At 44.2% G+C, this 16,766-nt stretch overlaps 1 protein-coding gene across 2 annotated transcripts; it reads left to right on the top strand.

Moving 5' to 3' along the window:
* Positions 1 to 2,592: 2,592 nt before the first annotated feature.
* On the top strand, positions 2,593 to 16,157 carry LOC6736766. Of its 2 annotated transcripts, none has more exons than XM_016170224.3 (3): positions 2,593 to 2,979; positions 11,507 to 11,732; positions 13,882 to 16,157. In XM_016170224.3, the coding sequence occupies exons 2-3, from the start codon at positions 11,667 to 11,669 to the stop codon at positions 15,649 to 15,651; spliced, it is 1,836 nt and encodes a 611-aa protein (XP_016030390.1). In that variant the 5' UTR covers positions 2,593 to 2,979; positions 11,507 to 11,666; the 3' UTR covers positions 15,652 to 16,157. The 2 variants fall into 2 exon arrangements, with proteins under 2 accessions (XP_016030390.1, XP_016030389.1); XM_016170223.3 differs by lacking the exon at positions 2,593 to 2,979 and adding an exon at positions 10,694 to 10,939.
* The last annotated feature ends 609 nt before the right edge of the window (positions 16,158 to 16,766 follow it).

Below are 16,766 nucleotides of genomic sequence, written 5' to 3'. Positions count from 1 at the left end.
AAAGTAAAAAGCGTGGCGATTCCATTGAGCTCGAGCTCGATGACCGGGCCCGGGGTTGCAGCTCCGGCCGGAGTGCGACTTGCATAATGATTGACATGATTGTCTGGGCCGGGCCATGGTCCACAATAATTTGTTTATAAACAATAAGCGCCCAGATTGTGCACCGTTATAACTGCACTGACTTAGCGGCTCCAAAAAAAGAAAGAAAAGCGGGGAGTTGTGCAAATCTGTGGTAGCAACTGGTTTTTATCCACACAAAAATGAAACGAAATTAACTGAATGAAGCCGGGATTATTTTGTTACTTTTGTTACTTTAGGAGGTGAAATGGATAACCGAGGAAAGGTTCGACAGCTGGTAACTTTGTAAAGATATTTTTAGACTGGCAGTAAAACGTTTCAACATCTTATTATTTATGTTTTTTGTAGCCATCGAGGTTCAGAAGAATTTTTTATATAAACCTAAAAGCATACCCTTTTAAAGTAATATAAATTATTATTATTTATAAGTAATATTTAAACGTTAAAATTATTTCATTCTACACACTCACAAATAAATTCATACTCTGATTTAATTTTATTATGAAATACTTTCCACTTCTCCCGGCATTGCCTCACTTTCCCCAGAAAGATTGCATCACGACCGCGTTCTCCAGCCGAAAACCATTGCCTTTCCCAACTTCGCTCGACCTGAGCCCCAAAATGCGGGCCCAGAAGTTGCTCAATTTTCTAGAAACGAACGAAAGCCCAAAAGAAGCCACTGGATGAGGGCCAGACCACGCACGTACGAGTGCGTCAGCCGAGACGGATCACGGTGCAATTAGCATGCCAGGCACGTCCCTGACCCAATTTCGATTTGGAAGCGTAACTGGGGGCGATAATGTTACTAGCTCATGTGGCGAGGTGCCAGAGGATCTACGTCACGGAGCTGCGGGTGATTCACTAGGGGCGTGGAAATCCAAATCCGGGGCGTTGCCGTGCCCTGGCCGAGATTGACTCTGAATGAAATCGAAACCCGAAGGCAAAAGGCGGAACTTTCGATTTCTTTCGATGTCATCGCTTGGGCAGCCAAGGTGCGTACCTGTGGAGATATATATTTAAATGAAAGTTCATAGCAATCGCCGATTACTTTCTTAGCATTTGGGATCGGCTTTGTCCAATTGTCGGCCAACCATGTTGTATCTCGCTTGGATTTGGGCATTTCTACTTAATCACTTTTTTGGCTTGTGCTTGCTCGTTTCACTTGCCCGCTTTGAATTGGCATTTTTATGCCATTTCATCATCGGAAATTGGTGGAGTGGTCCAAAAGACACATCTCTTTTGTGCAAAATCGAGAGTGGCGGGCGACAAATTTACTTTTGCGTTTGGCACTTTGGCAAATTGATCAAATTGTTGCTAGGAAATTGGCACAAAGTTGTTTGCTTTTCTTTATTTGCTTGGGTTGTGCAATGGGCAGATGGAATTACTAGCCCAAGGCATTTGAAAATTGGGCTGAAATCATTAAATGAAGTTTGGTGGAAACAACCTCAAATAACACAAAATTGGGACATTTTCCTGGCACGTGTCTTAATTTGATTAATTTGGTTTTGAAAGAAGTTAGGAAAACTGCATTTAAAAAATTATCACTGCATTTAAACAATTATGGTAATTGATAATTTTCTTGATATGTAGCTAATTAAAAAATATAACCCAAATTGAGATACCTTTTTCTTATAAAATTGCCAGTATATTGCATTCAATTGAATTCCTACAAATTTTTAAAGTTATTTTTAATAACAATACAAAAACTTTCACAATTCATTCTTACAGCAGCAGTGAATATTATTATGCATTATCAACAATCAACACATTGTTATTGATTTACTTTAAATTCATTTACCCTAGAAACAAAAGACTTAGGCAACGAACTTGAAACTGTAAATGACTCAATTAAAAGCGAAACCTTTTCTAAACGCTTCAGAGAAACAAAAGTTGACTTGATAACCGAATTAAATTTATTTACGCCTCGCACACACAAAGGTCAATAAAATGAAAAAACACACCGCCCATATTGTACACACCTCGTGGCCCGTTAAGTGTGTGCATTATGTCATTAGGGATTGCATAAGCGGCTGGCGATCATAATTTAATTTTCCAATGCATTGGCCAGAATAACAAGCGTGGCCAAAAAAGCCGTTAGCTGACTCACAGCCGGACGCGAACCCTTTTGGAATAACAATCGAAATTAGGCAATCGTTGAGGTAGTTCGCTCGGTATCCGGCAGGCCACCACCACCGATCTACGTCACCAGTTACCTTGACACCACACAGACGGTGGGCAAAAAAATATTGGATTTATATATATCACTTACTTGAAAACCGCAAGAGAAAGAGAAAAAGGTGGCCCGTAGCGGCAGCAGAAAGCGGCCTGAAATGAAAAGTTGGCCGAAAACTTGTTTTTGGAATACCCGAAAACGGCATATTTTGCATTCGGCGAGCTGCTGCCGAGCAAAAGAGCGAGTCTTCCAATCTTCGTGAGCTCTCTTCGCCGCTTTTCAAGGCATCGGGCGCTCGAGCGGAGCGACAGCTCCAATGGTAAAGGGGTCAAAACTTTCACGCGATATAAAATCTTGGTTAGCGATACGGCCGGGCCGCATTTTCATTTCAACTTTGTGTGCGACGAGTTGTCTCTCCAGTCGCGTCCTGTTAGCCACCTCCGCGTCCGCAGCGCGTCCCTTCGTTCCGTGATCGCAGTGCTCGGAATCGAAAATCTATATCGATTGGAATATATTTTGGAAATTTCGAATATATAAAAACAAGCTACAAAATCAAGTGAGCAACTCGAGACTTGCTCTTGTTTCAATTTGTGCAACGAACACATCCGAATCCTCGATTCCAGTGGAACACCGAACATAAAAAAGCAATCGTGATCCGCCGCTGTGCCATTGACTCCAGCTGAAAGGGATTAACCGAACCCAATGCCAAGGATTTAAACTGACTAAAGGTAAGAAAGTGTGACGAAATTGAAAAATAACTGGGTTGCCAAATGAGTTAACCCAGTTTAGGGATCAATGAACGGATCTTAGTGTCACAAGATAGTGGTATTCAATAAAAAGCTTACTGAAACAAAAGACTTAGGAAACGAACCTGCTGGGAATGTGTTAAATTAAAGTACAAAGCATACTTAAAATATGTTTAAAATATATACAAATTATTTGTAAAATTTGAAGTCACATTTGCACTTTCTGTGTGATAATTAAAAATGCTGGTCTTGCGCTAAAGTTTTTCAAAGAGCCATTGTTACATTGATGCCATTTTTTCACACCTCAAACAAAATTAATTATCAGTGGGCCACCTAACTGTCTATGGTCTGTCTGCCGACCATATAAACATCTGCCCCATTCACATAACTTGTAAAAAACGTTCCAACACTCAACCCACAGTTCCATTTGCTTACAAAAGCGTTGCAATCACTTCGCCGAAAGAGAGAATACCCGTAAATGTTTGTTATTTTCGTTGAAAAAAAAAATGAGTGCAGAAGAAAGCCAAAAACGCACGGCAACTTTCGTCGTCGTGCATTATGCGGAAATATAACTATTATTAATAATAGTTAAGGCGCCGCTGAGGCGTGAAGCGCATAAAACTGATGTGGAACCCTTGGCTCATTAAGCTTAATTTGGATTTGCATACTCACAGCTCTCAATTGGCCAGAGAAAGAAGCCATCCAGCCACCCACCACCCAACCACCCACTTGAAACGAGATTCGAGTGGTTCGGTGGTGCAGTAGCCGGCGCTCGTTCTGTGTGTCTCATGTTGCTGATTTTTCTGCTGGTGAAATTTCATCGCGTTTCGCGCGAATGAAAGTCTGAAATTATCTTGTGCCGCTTCTCATTCGCAGTCGTGGCTTCTTCTTCGGCTTCTGCTGCAGTTGCAGTCGCTGAGTTTTCCATACACACATGTATTGCAGCTTCTCTGTTGATTAATATTGCGAATTGCTTTGTTCAAAAACTGCTCCACTTTGGGCCGCAGCGCATGAAAACAATTTCGCTGGGTGCGCTCTATCTTGAATAAGAAACACCACGATCGCATCTAGCAGATATACTTTCCGTATCTGTATCTATGTAACAAAGTATCTGAGCATCGCGGGATCTCTTAGCACGCGCGCTCTCGGCCAACTGGGTTGCATTGCTCATACGCCGTGTGGGCCACCGCTTGTCATTGCTGCCCAAACATAGCGCCTGGCAATACTTTTAATTGATTCCACACAGACAGACGCCGCAGACGCAGACATTCTCATAGTGAAAGAAGCTGCACCACTTGCTGCAATAATTACTGGTTTCTCGCTCTCGACTGCGGTTGAATCTCTGAAAACCCTGGCTCAAGATCGCGGCAACTGGCTCTGGGACTTGGCGACAATTTCAAATTAACGGCAATTGTCTCGCCGCCTTGTGCAATTTTCACGCAGTTTTTCATGGCAGCGTGAAAATGTCAAACAACAACGGGATAGAAAGAAAAAAGAAAAGCGACCGAACTTTCATTGGCAGCTCCAGGAGTTGTGAAAACGCGATTTTCATTAACTGCCAAGAGAAAAGAATGAAATAGAATTCGAAAGAAAAATGTAGGAGTTAGTTATCAAAATACATTTGAAATTGAAAAAACATATTGTATATCCAAAATGATTCCATTACCAGAGTTACAATTTCTGAAAACCTTCACTTGACTTTCAATCCACTTTTAATGAGACCGCCAAGTCAATTTCTCATATTTCATTTCAAATGTTATTCTCAAGAAATAATTCAATTCACTTCCATTTGTTTTGATTTCTTTCCTTTTCACTTGGTTAACTCTGTTAACCCTCTAAATCTCGACAGACGGCTCAGCGTTTTTCGGCTTGTTGACCACAAAATCTCATTTGGCACCATCCGCTGCACGCCACTGCCCACTTCAAGTTGCACCCAAAGCTCTTCATTAGACGCAATCAAAGTTGATTTGAAATTATCATGGAAATCATGGAAAATCAGTCAAATCAATGCCCGCCCAGAGATCCATTCGTATTTCGTTTTTCCTGCACTTTTTTTTTTTTTTTGATTGAGCCGCACATTAACTCAACGAGAGTCACTCCAAAAATCGAGCAGCATAAACGAAACATCTCAAGTAACGTATAACTATGCTATATAGCACTGCATGTGTGCCTGAGCGGTGCGCTGAAAAGAAATGAAAACCACTTTCTTTGCATGCATGCCACAAAGTACGAGTACGCCAACACCACACCACTACCACCAGCTAGCGGAGCCCCAGAGTCGAGCAATTTGCTTGCACCACTGCGATCTGCCAGTTGCAAGTGGTGCGGTGGTTGGTGGTGGCTCAGTGGTGCGGCGGGCAGGCAAGCGGAACAGGCCGCTCCGTGGCGACAGCCGCCGCAGCCCGAAATTGGGTCACTAATTATTTCAGAGCAAAATGCAACCGGCTTGGGCTTCGCCAACTTCGTTGGATCTGTTTCTGCACGGAGAAAAAATATGATGTTATATGCAAATAACTCAAAACTATTTAGGCTATGGTCACTTGAATATTGATATGTTTTTTGTGAGATCTTGTCAGCATAAAATGTTCTTTTATTTTAAATTACATTTGCATTACATTGCACTTGCCTTTTCTCAAAGTGCACGTATTGCTGGCTGCCACTGCAACTTCGGTTTCGAGTTGGCTTCGGCTAACGATGCGTTGCAAGTTGCAACTGGAGGATATGCCTGCAGCTCAGCTCTGCCGCCCCTCTCCACTCTGCCCCTTTCTCCGTTGATCACCTTGTCGCTTTTATACTTGCTTTCTTTCACCCTCCGCCTTCTTTCACCTCCATCGTTCTTTCACCGATCGGCGCTGAACTGGACCGGACAACTTGGGCAGAAAGTGCAAGCCCTTGAGTTTTTACTTTCGTTGGGCCGGCAATGGCAGCAGCGGCAACCGGTTCTGCCCATTCAATGGCATCCGATCGCGATTCGATGTGCGCCACCACCTCCACCTCCTTCCCCCTTTTTGCAATTGGAGTCGTTTTTTGGCGGATTTCGCGTTTACCGTTAAAAGAAATGGAAAGTAAAAATGGCCAGCAACAAAAGGAAGCCAAAATGGGCAGGAGAATATAGGGGGTTTTGTGAATTATGTTAATTGTCTTGTTTCCTTTTATCTGCATCTGCATCTCTGATCCTGGCTAACGGCATTCCACTAATGATCCGCGAGGGGTTACTTGCCACAACTTTTGGGCAGTTAACGGAAACAGTTAGCAGGTAACGGGAATTCGTAATTTTTCGGGGTTTTTTTTGGGAAAAGTTATGGTTCAGTGCGAACTGGGAGAAATTGTTATAAAAAATAATTAATTGCTTATCATCACGAAGTTGAGCCATTCTATAAAAGGTTTCAAGTCTTACAATATTTATAAAAATGAGTAATAGTATTTAAGCTCCTGGAGCGTTTAGCTTGCAAACAGCCAAACGCAGTTAATAATAGCTTGCAAAAAATGCCGTTTACGACGCTATTTTTTCGTTTCCTTTGGCATGATTGCAATTTCCTCTCAATTAGCATATTTCACACCCCTTATATCTTATGCCCACATATATTTTCCCTGGCCTTCAACCCGCAGCGTGCCAGATCAGTATGCAAATTGCTCGCGAGGCCCATTTCTAAATTCACTTTCCCTATTTTGCGATAAATTGCGTTATCATTTTTGTACGCACATGCGGCAAGGCAAGGCAATTTCCCAACAGCGACTACCAAGTGAATGGAATGCCGTCGAAGTTGCGGCTGCCACAATTTACTTTCATTTGCCACTCAGACAGCACCTGAGGCAAGTCTGCGGGCGCCTTCGCCTTATCTCATTGGTTAATTGTCGCCTTGTCGCCGAAGTGGAGCATAGAAAATTAATTGTTTGCTCTATTTTACATAATGTCCGGGCTGTGGGGCTCATCTTATCGCCAGCTCGGTCTTAAGTTGCGAAAAAACTGCGGGTTCCTCCCATATTGGCGCAGGTTCGTTGCCTAAGTCTTTTGTTTTTTGCATGCTTGTTGCACTAGTCTTTTGTATTGAAGGAAGTTTGTTGCCTAAGTCTTTTGTATTTAAGGTAGCTTGTTGCCTAAGTCTTTTGTATTATGAACAGTTCAATCACATAGCTTGCAAAATATTGGTAAACCTTAAAATTGCTTTATAAAAACACACACCAAAATTACCAAAATCACCAGAAACAACCAAACGATTACCGAGTTTGTAAGCCTCATTAAAGGTATGACCAAACTGCCCGAACCGATTTAATCATGAAATTAAATTTACGAACCACTAACTGAAACATTTACCGATGCGAATTAAAAAGTTATAGGAAGAAATTTAAATTAGTGTGGAAACATATATGGGCATTTCGTCAGCGAAGACCTCTTTCAACATTCGAGCACGCTTCAGAGCTAATCGCTTTACCCTCGGTTGCCATCTGTTTATCTGTAAGAAAGAAGTTACTTAATAACCATAAAAAACACAGTTAACTGAGGCACTCACACACATACACACACACACGCACACACTTGCGCGAGTAAACGAAAGTAAATTGCCCCTTTACAAGAAAAAACCCTCGACGGCTGTTAACATTTTTGCGCTTTTTCAGCCCCACTCCTTCTCCATTGTTGCTGCTCGCTGGCGGTGCGAACAAATTTCACTTTCACAGCATCCGAGGCTCGTGATATCGACATGTGTAGTTAATTACGCATGATCCGCTGGGGGATCGAAGGGGGTTATCTGGAAGCGGCTGGGGGCCGACTTCGGTTTCTATGCCACTATGGCAAATAATATCGATCGTTTACGGCCACAAAAGCCGCGGCAGCCACAAATGACATTAAATTGAGTGGAAACGCTGGTCTTACCGTTACAATTTCGAAATGCTGCACTGCAACAAGCGTCTTATGAAATGTCATATAAACATATATATATGGTTGTCCAGAATAGCTTATCTTTACAGCACTTAAGTGGTAATGTTTATAGTGAAATAAACAAATATGCATGCACAAAACTGCTGCAAAATTTGAAAGTTAGTACTATCTTTAAATTTATTGCCCTTTAGATCAGATCACTTAATTGAGGTTTTTATGAATTCGTTTCATATTTTTTTTCAACCAATCTTAACGCGCAATATGACACGCTTCTATGTCAATAAATACCATGAAAGCACTTAATAACCAAAGCAAGTGTAAAAAATGTAAGAAAAACTACGAGCGCATTTAATTGTTTTCGGTGTATTAAAAGTAGTTCCACAGCATCTGCAATAGTGAAACTTTTACCGAGCAACAACCGCCTTTCGGAATCGATCGACAAACAACGAAACACATTCCAACGCATAAAACTCCATTCCAAGTTCTGTTTTGTTAACCAAAGAAGTGTTTGCGGTGGCGACCGCACCTCTGTCATCTATTAAGCATTTTTTTTTTTGGAAGCCCCTTTCATCTGGTATCCCCATCTCCAGACATCGGCCATCCCGTGTCAAGAGCAGCAAATTTGTCAGCTACTCAATTAAGCAAATATCCCAGACATTTATGAAGACATGTAGATACGTTTTTGAATATATAAAAGCCTTACTCCCCGGGGCTGCAAAACGCCAAAGATGAATGAAAACGAAAAAGATGTGAGTTTTAGTTACGACGACGGGGGATTTGTGAAAGCGTTCAATTAAATTAATGGACTGCAAGCAGCCGTTTTGGCAAATGCCAAAACCAAAAAATAAATGCAGCGCGAGTGCTGATAAATAATTACTCGGCCATGGCATTAAATGCAATTTCGTTTTCTTTTAATTGACAACCGATGTCAATGAATGCGAGTCTCTATACAAGGAAATTTTGGAGATGAAAATAGCACAGCAAACCAATGAGAGTTATTATCGAATTAGACCAGCCCGAGGGGCTGAAATGTGTGATAAGTGCCTTACAATCAGAGAAATTACAGTGCCCGCCTGGCTTTGTTTGACTTTGAGTCGCAGGAAATGTCGTGTGCTAATGCCGGCTATTCAAATCATCGAGTCCTGGGGACACACGACCGTCCATTGAGTTGTCCGATTCGTATCGATATCCGGCTCGGGGGACCCCGAAATGTAAGCCACGTAAATTACCGAGAATTAGAACGATCCAACCGCGAGTTATGTGAGTGCCCCAGTGGTTCACCTAGTTTGCAATGGACCACTGCCATATGCCATGCCATGCACCATATTGTTTATATAGCGTCACGCATTGTCATTCAATCAATTGGCGGAGTGGAGACATCGCCACCAGTCGGCCAGCTGGTTTTCGTTGCATTTTCACTTGGCAGCATGATTTTCACATGATTTAATGCGCCGATACTGTAAATATATATGACAGAGAAATGAAAAATGCTGAAGCCAGATCGTAAGCTAATTAGCTGAAAACAAAAGTCCCCAGTTGCACCTTTCGCCCGCGATATGTGAGCAAATAACTTTATAGTGTTAATTAAAGCTGGCAGCCAAACAAGAGAAAAATAAATATGCCCTTATATGCGGCAGCTGTAAGAAGCGCGGGCTCGAGCAGAGCCAGAAAAAAAAAAAACTAAAAGAAGAAGGCGGTGAAAAACTTTCACTTGCCAAACAGCCACAATAAACAATTCCATTTGGCAGTTACACATAACAGCCAACAGCAGCAACAATGAGCTTCAAACAAGCTCCATCAGCTGCTGAAAAAGAAAGATTTGCTGGCTTCTTTGGTGGCGATTGAAGTCGCTTGATAAGGCATTTGCAGGGGTGCCAGCAATTAGCTGGGTACAAAACTAAGAAAACCAACAGAGTTTCGCCGCCTTTTGCTAATTGCCAAAGATTTCTAGTTTTATATGCAAATTTGCGGCCATTTCCTGGGCAAGAAAGTGGCCGAAAAAATCAAATTGAAAATACCTAGTCAAATAAATGGCTAAAGCGCCGTTAAATGGCCAGCACACTTAAACGAACAAGACATTTGCAAGTTCTTTGCTAATTTTACGATGTCTTCTGCCAGTAAAAATATCGCTAATTGTGATCAGCACTGACCTAACCCATTTCTTGAGTACAGCTTCAAAACTATGTTTTTATGGTCACACTGGGTGGCATATATCATTTAAATATTTCAATTTTCTTGCAAGTCGTAAAAGTCACAATTTTGTATAGGCTTTTTTATGAGAAACATCTTATGAGCTATCATATTCTCAAAGGGTTTAAAATAATACCAATAGTTATATTATATTTTAAAATGAGTGTAGGGTCAGTTTTGCAGGAAAGTAACTATTCGGTATATTTTAGAAAACCATGATTGCATAATCCAATCAGCTGGAGGGCCATTAGGGCACTCAGTTTTGAAGTGCCTGCCCCAACCACCGACTTTGCCCCCTCCTGTTGCCAAAAACAATTGTCAGCCAGTTTAGTGGCATCCGTTACTGTTTCAGTGGGTTAATGGTACACTTGCTCAACGCCAGCAAGCCGGTTTTCAGCGGCTCCTCGACGGACTTTATGGCCGCGGCTTGTTAAAAACCCATTTACATGTGTTATTTTTCGGAATAAGACCTGGGCACCCAACACTGGGGCCCGTGTGTGTAAAAGTAAAACCTAACACTGCAAGTTGGAGCCAAAAACAAAACTACGAAATGATAAAAACAGAGAGACAGTAGGGTAAAGTCGCGGGAGAGCAAGTGAAATGCGTTCGCGGCAGAGCAGCCGCTTACTTTTCCATCGCTCCGGCGGCTGTGTGAAAGCTGTCAGTCTTCGGTCTTCCAGTCTCTCCGGTCTTCAGTCTTCCAGTCTTCAGTCTTTATCGGCACTCGAACGCAGGCGCACCGTCGGCATCGGGGATTCGGAATCGTTGTAGGCCAAAAACTACAAAAACACTGAGCTCTGTTAGCCAGGCCAAGACGCTTTTGGGCCACTGTTAAGCCGATGGCCGAGTCATGCTAGAGTGCGACTGTTAAACGTAAGGAAAAACAGTCGAAATTAATGGATGGTCGTAAAGTGCAGCCACCGTGTGGAAAAGCAGACGCTGCGTTGGCGTCTTGGACTCGGATTTGTACTCGGATTCGTATGGATTCGTGTGTCGCAGTCGCATTCGGATTGGAAGAAGCCAAATGCTTGCGGAGTACTGTTATAGTGAAAATAGAAAGTGGTTCCTGTTTGGTGCGCGCGAGTTTTCATTTGCTTAACATCAAATGCAGTTTTCTTTCTCAGCGCGTGTACTCGTATCAACTGACACCATAAGCCAGCAAACGGGCAATTGTGGCTATTAATTTGGCCGCTTAATGACGGCCATAAAGTCGACTGCGTATATGTTTATGTTTAGATATATGAATATGCTCGCCCAAAACGGTGTGATTTTGCTTGAGCATTATGCATAAGTGAGATAAGCTGCGTGGTTCGATAACAGTGTTTTCTAACGGCCTTACAGCCCGTGCCAAATAACAGCGCCTTTACAACTGGCCTCGAAAAATATTCGTATGCAAATCGGTCGCATTGTTTACCCTTGTTCCCCTTTCTTTTCTTGCAGACGCCACACCAAAAATCAAACAGCAGCAGCGAAGAAGAAAGCCGCAGAGCGAGGCCGACTAGCGAAATCCAAAAATCCACATTTTTGGTTTCCAGGGCGTCAAATTGGAATTTCAATTTCAAGCCAAACACCGCACACACACACACACAACCAGATCAAAATGGGACACCTGACGCGACGCAGCAGCCTAATGGCCATAGTCCTGTGCCTGGTACTCAACACACAGGTGAGTTGGTTGCTTGGCGGTGGGTGGGCATACCTTATAGATGATGTAGTATAGCTCCATATGATCCACACGAAAGTGCTGGGCATGAGGCGCTGGTTTCCATCCAGCAGGCGGCGTACAGTTAGAAGATCTCTGCGGTGTGGCCCACTTTGGAGCAGCTCATTTCGTATGCAGACCCAACCTGTAGCGGATCTCTTCACTTTCGACTCAAAGATAGACTACCGTTCGATCAATAGCGATTCGAATGCAAATCACTGACGGATTGAGCTGCGATCTTAAGTTGGAAGTTGGGAAGTCAGAAGACTATGCATATAGCGGATTGCTGGCAGATCAATATCAATATCGATATCGAGAGAGTTGGCCGGTGGAGGAATGGCGGACAATGTAGCAACTAAACGGCACTTTGCTAATCATTGCAATTAGAGTTGGAAAATTAGCTGAGAGAGAGAAAAGCAAAGAGATTACTCAGTGTAGAAGCGGGGAAGTACATATATTACAACTAGAATTTATTTTACAGTGAGTTAACATTGTCTTAGAAGTGAGTTTCAATCTTACAGATATTCAATGTATCTGGTGGATATAGTTAAATAAATGAATATGACAGTAACATGATTGCTTACATAGCTAAAGAGAGGTATTAAATTTCTTAAATACCTCTCATATGCATCACCGCGATGGACTGCCAATCAATATGAGATGAGCCATAAATTTGGCGGATTTCTTTGGCGCTGCCGCACGCTTTCGATTGATAAGCATGGCCAAGACATAGTCGCCCCCTTCCCCGCGTCGAAAAAGTGGCAGCCATCAGTGGGCTATTTAAAGCGCATCAATCACTGGTGGCCGATGGAAAACAGAAACACACTCACACCAATCGGCGCAGTTTAGCCGCTGCAATCACGTCAAGGAAAACTCAAACGCAAGCTGGCCAAAGAAACTGTTGGCCAGGCGAGTGTCGTCCAAGCATCCAGGTATCCATCCAACTAACCAACTGCGTGTCTGGGTGCTGAGGCGGCGAAGAAATTGCAGTTATGCTCTGATTTGTACCAGTTTTGACTTTCTTGTTTATGGCGCATTAATTCACAGAGATTGCTTTATTATTTATTTATTGTCAGTTTTCTTTCTCCAAAGCGTCGAACGCTGGAAAAAAGAGAGAAGAAAAATGACCAATGCCATCGAGGCGATCGAATGGATCGATCGATGTGTTTATATTGATATCTCCATCGCCAAGTGCGTGGAATGTCCAAAAAGAAAATAGTAGACACTGTGTTTTTGTTTCTCTATTTTTTTTTCCATTAGGTACGTTGCTTCTTTTGTTGGCCAGCTCGTTTTCCTTTGGTCATTTCACTTTCAAAATCATCTCACGACATCTCAGCGCATGGTCACCAGCCACCGAAAGTAAAAAAGCACAGATATAATAATAAATAAACAAATACAGCAGCGGGCCACAGAAAAATCCACACCGTCATCGTGCTGGATTTAACTTTCGGTTTTCGTGGTGCCCCCGCCGGACTTTGAGATACATCCGCTTCCCGTGCGCAGCCACAAGCCCATAAAATTATGAGCCAGATGCGAAGCCGCAGCCAAATCGAAAGACAGAAAGAAAGTGACAAAGCCCTGCGGGGGAAACGGGGGCGTGGCTCTTTCCCCGTTGTCTTACGCAATGGGTTAAACTCCATTTGGAGCTTTTAGTTTTGTGTTTCTTGGGTTTGCTAAGCGTGCCGCTCTGTCAACCATTTAATTTTGAAATACTCCAGCTGTCGTGTAATTTTCAACGCTTCGCATCGCTTCTTGCCAAATGTCGTCGAGAGTGATTTCGGTGTCTGGCTGAGATTGCGGTTGCATAACCCACATCCAATTATATCACGGAAAAGATAAGCCGAAACGAGAGCTTTCCGCAATCCTGTGATCTGAGCCATAACCTAGGCTCTAATCGAAACGTTTTTAGGGGGTGGAGTGTTTTGACATCGTTTCGAAAAACAAGAGGAAAACTTTTGAGTTTGCACATGTCTGAAATGTGCAACACTGCGTATAAGTGATGTCTTCAAGGCATGTTGCTCATACGCACTGTTGCAGTATCTTTCTTAATAAATACAAAATTAACTGTATTGGTTCCCTTTTCTAATGCATTTCCCCTTCTTTTCTTCCACAGCACCTGTCGGTGCATGGCGATGCCTCGCACATTGAGTCCGCCGCCCTGCCCCTCGAACACAGGGCCGGCTACGGTCCACCGGCGCCCATTTACGGAGCGCCCCAGGGACCACTGAGCACCGGAGCCACCAACGATGTGTCCGAGGAGGCATGGCCCCTCGCCAGCACCAACGACAGTCCGCAGATCAAGCACCTGCAGGTGCAGTGCGAGAAGACCCACATGCGGGTGAACATCGAGTTCGACCGACCCTTCTACGGCATGATCTTCTCCAAGGGATTCTACAGTGATCCCCACTGCGTGCACCTGAAGCCCGGCACCGGCCACCTGAGCGCCACCTTCGAGATCTTCCTGAACAGCTGCGGCATGACCAGCTCGGCCAACCACAATGCCGCCGGCTATGGAGCGCCCACGCCATCGGGCAGCTATGTGGAGAACACGATCATCATCCAGTACGATCCCTACGTGCAGGAGGTGTGGGATCAGGCCAGGAAGCTGCGCTGCACCTGGTACGATTTCTACGAGAAGGCCGTCACCTTCAGGCCCTTCCAGGTGGACATGCTGCATGCGGTGACCGCTAACTTCCTGGGCGACAACCTGCAGTGCTGGATGCAAATCCAGGTGGGCAAGGGACCCTGGGCCTCCGAGGTTTCGGGCATTGTCAAGATCGGACAGACGATGACCATGGTGCTGGCCATCAAGGATGATGAAAACAAATTCGATATGCTGGTGCGCAACTGTGTGGCCCACGACGGCAAGCGGGCTCCCATCCAGCTGGTGGATCAGAATGGCTGCGTTGTCAGGCCCAAGATCATGAGCAAGTTCCAGAAGATCAAGAACTTCGGACCCTCGGCATCGGTGGTTAGCTTCGCCTACTTCCAGGCCTTCAAGTTCCCCGACTCGATGAATGTGCACTTCCAGTGCGTCATCCAGGTGTGCCGCTACAACTGCCCCGAGCCCAAGTGCGGACCCGGTTTGCCAGGTGGCGAGTATGGTCTGCCCCAGATTGGCGCCAATGGTCTGTCCGAGGAGTACGGTCCCCCAGAGGCATACGAGAGGAACGATTTCGCCCTGGGCGGTCCCGGAGTTCTGCCACCAGCTGCCTATCCTGATCCACGTCACCCTGCCTCCGATGCCACTGGAGCGTACTCTGAGAACCAACCGGATGTGGTGCCCTCGCCCCAGGCTCAGACCTCGGCGGCAGTGCCCACTGCTGACTCGGGAACCGTTTCCGGACCTGCCAGCTCCCAGTCGCCACAGCCCCAGCCCACTGGCAGCAACGAACTGGGTCTGCCGCCACCACCACTGCCAGGACAGAGCGGTCAGTACAGCACGGTGAAGCGCAAGGATGACCTGAGTGCCGGTGGCAACCTGGTTTCCCTGGGCGGACGCCCACGCTCCGTGGAGGGACTGGACGATCTGCGCGGCGTGCGAAGGCGCAGGGACACCATGGACATTGTGGTGAAGCCACAGAGGATCTACAAGCGGAACGCGCAGGAGATGACCGATGTGAACACCAGCCGAATCATTCAGGTGGTGGCGCCCGGAGACGTTAACTTTGCGCTGAACAGCAATGCCAGCAACGAGACGGTGGTCATCCAGTCGGCCAGGTCCGCGGATGCGGAGACCATCTGCATGTCGGTGCCCAGTTTTGTGGGCGGATTGGTGATGCTGCTGCTCGTCCTGGCCGTCGCCTCTCTAGTCGCCGCCTTCCTCTTCGTCCGCGTGCGTCACTTCGACCGCAAGGGAGCGGGCATGGCCTATGTGAACTAAGGATCTGGAATCGGGCCAGAGGACCGGACCATCATCACCATCATCAGCGACCGATCGGCGTGAACAGAAAACCAAATCAGTTTTATGTGCACTTCAGAAACACTCATTCCAAGCCCATTCCCCATAGGCACCCCATCCCATAACTATTTATTCTTCGGTTATTTATTGAGATCCCACAATCCGCCACTTTCAAATGGTTTCCTACTTTACCACTACGCTCTATCCTTCATATGTTTCCCTAGTTTTAGGCAAAGCGAAATTGAATTGTCAGACTTGTTAAGTTTCAGTTATACCTACGCGGGATTTGAGGCCATCTGAATGGACAGATTCGCCTCGAATGTTACAATATGCAAGTTAATAATATCGAGAAAATAAACACAAACGAAGTAATGAAGCGGCAAACATGGAAAAGCAGAAAATCGTTTACAATAAGTTAATATAGCAAATGTATATATTAAATTATTTATTTATTACTTTATTTGATAGCTGCGAAATAATAAAAAGTTTACTTTTATTAAGCGACAAGTGTTTTAATGGGTTCTAATAGTACTCTGATTATCGAGCTTGGGAACCACTGATAAGGAAACGCAAACAAAGCTAATGCAAACTTTATCAGTGTGATGAAATGTTTGTGTGGGGCCTCTGATAACAGCCTTTTGTGTTGGCCGTGACTGGAAGTTTTGGTATAAACAAAACAAGTTTGGCAAAACGAATGAATTGTCTATAAAGATTAATATGGTTCGCATTGTCATACAAACGAGGCAAATGGGAATATTAAATACGATCATCTTGAATTTGCTAAATAATGATTACCACTCCTAATTCTTAGAATATTACGAACCTGTGTTCAAAAGTATACTACATTCTTTAAGATTCCCCTTTAAAAACTGCATTATCACAATGATACCGAGGAAAATCTTTACTTGTGCCTGTTTATTTGCCAAGCACAAGTGCGGAATCATGAATACACGCAGAAAAATGTGTCTACTGATAAACACTTTTCAGCTGATAGGTATGAAAATATTTGAAAATATCAGAAACTCTGTTCGAGATATTTAAAAAAAACAAGAACGACCGATTTAAAAACGGCTAGTTTTGCCAATAGAAATAAAAAG

Source organism: Drosophila simulans, chromosome 3L, assembly GCF_016746395.2.
Source record: "Drosophila simulans strain w501 chromosome 3L, Prin_Dsim_3.1, whole genome shotgun sequence".
In the NCBI taxonomy this organism is placed as follows: domain Eukaryota; kingdom Metazoa; phylum Arthropoda; class Insecta; order Diptera; family Drosophilidae; genus Drosophila; species Drosophila simulans.
This window is presented reverse-complemented; position numbering and strand designations above follow the sequence as displayed.

What these genes read in the sequence shown, in the direction of transcription:
- LOC6736766 (XM_016170224.3), top strand. Translation starts at nt 11,667, where the DNA reads ATGGGACACCTGACGCGACGCAGCAGCCTAATGGCCATAGTCCTGTGC. An exon ending in GCCTGGTACTCAACACACAG is followed by an intron (nt 11,733 to 13,881) that starts GTGAGTTGGTTG and finishes TTTCTTCCACAG; the next exon opens with CACCTGTCGGTGCATGGCGA.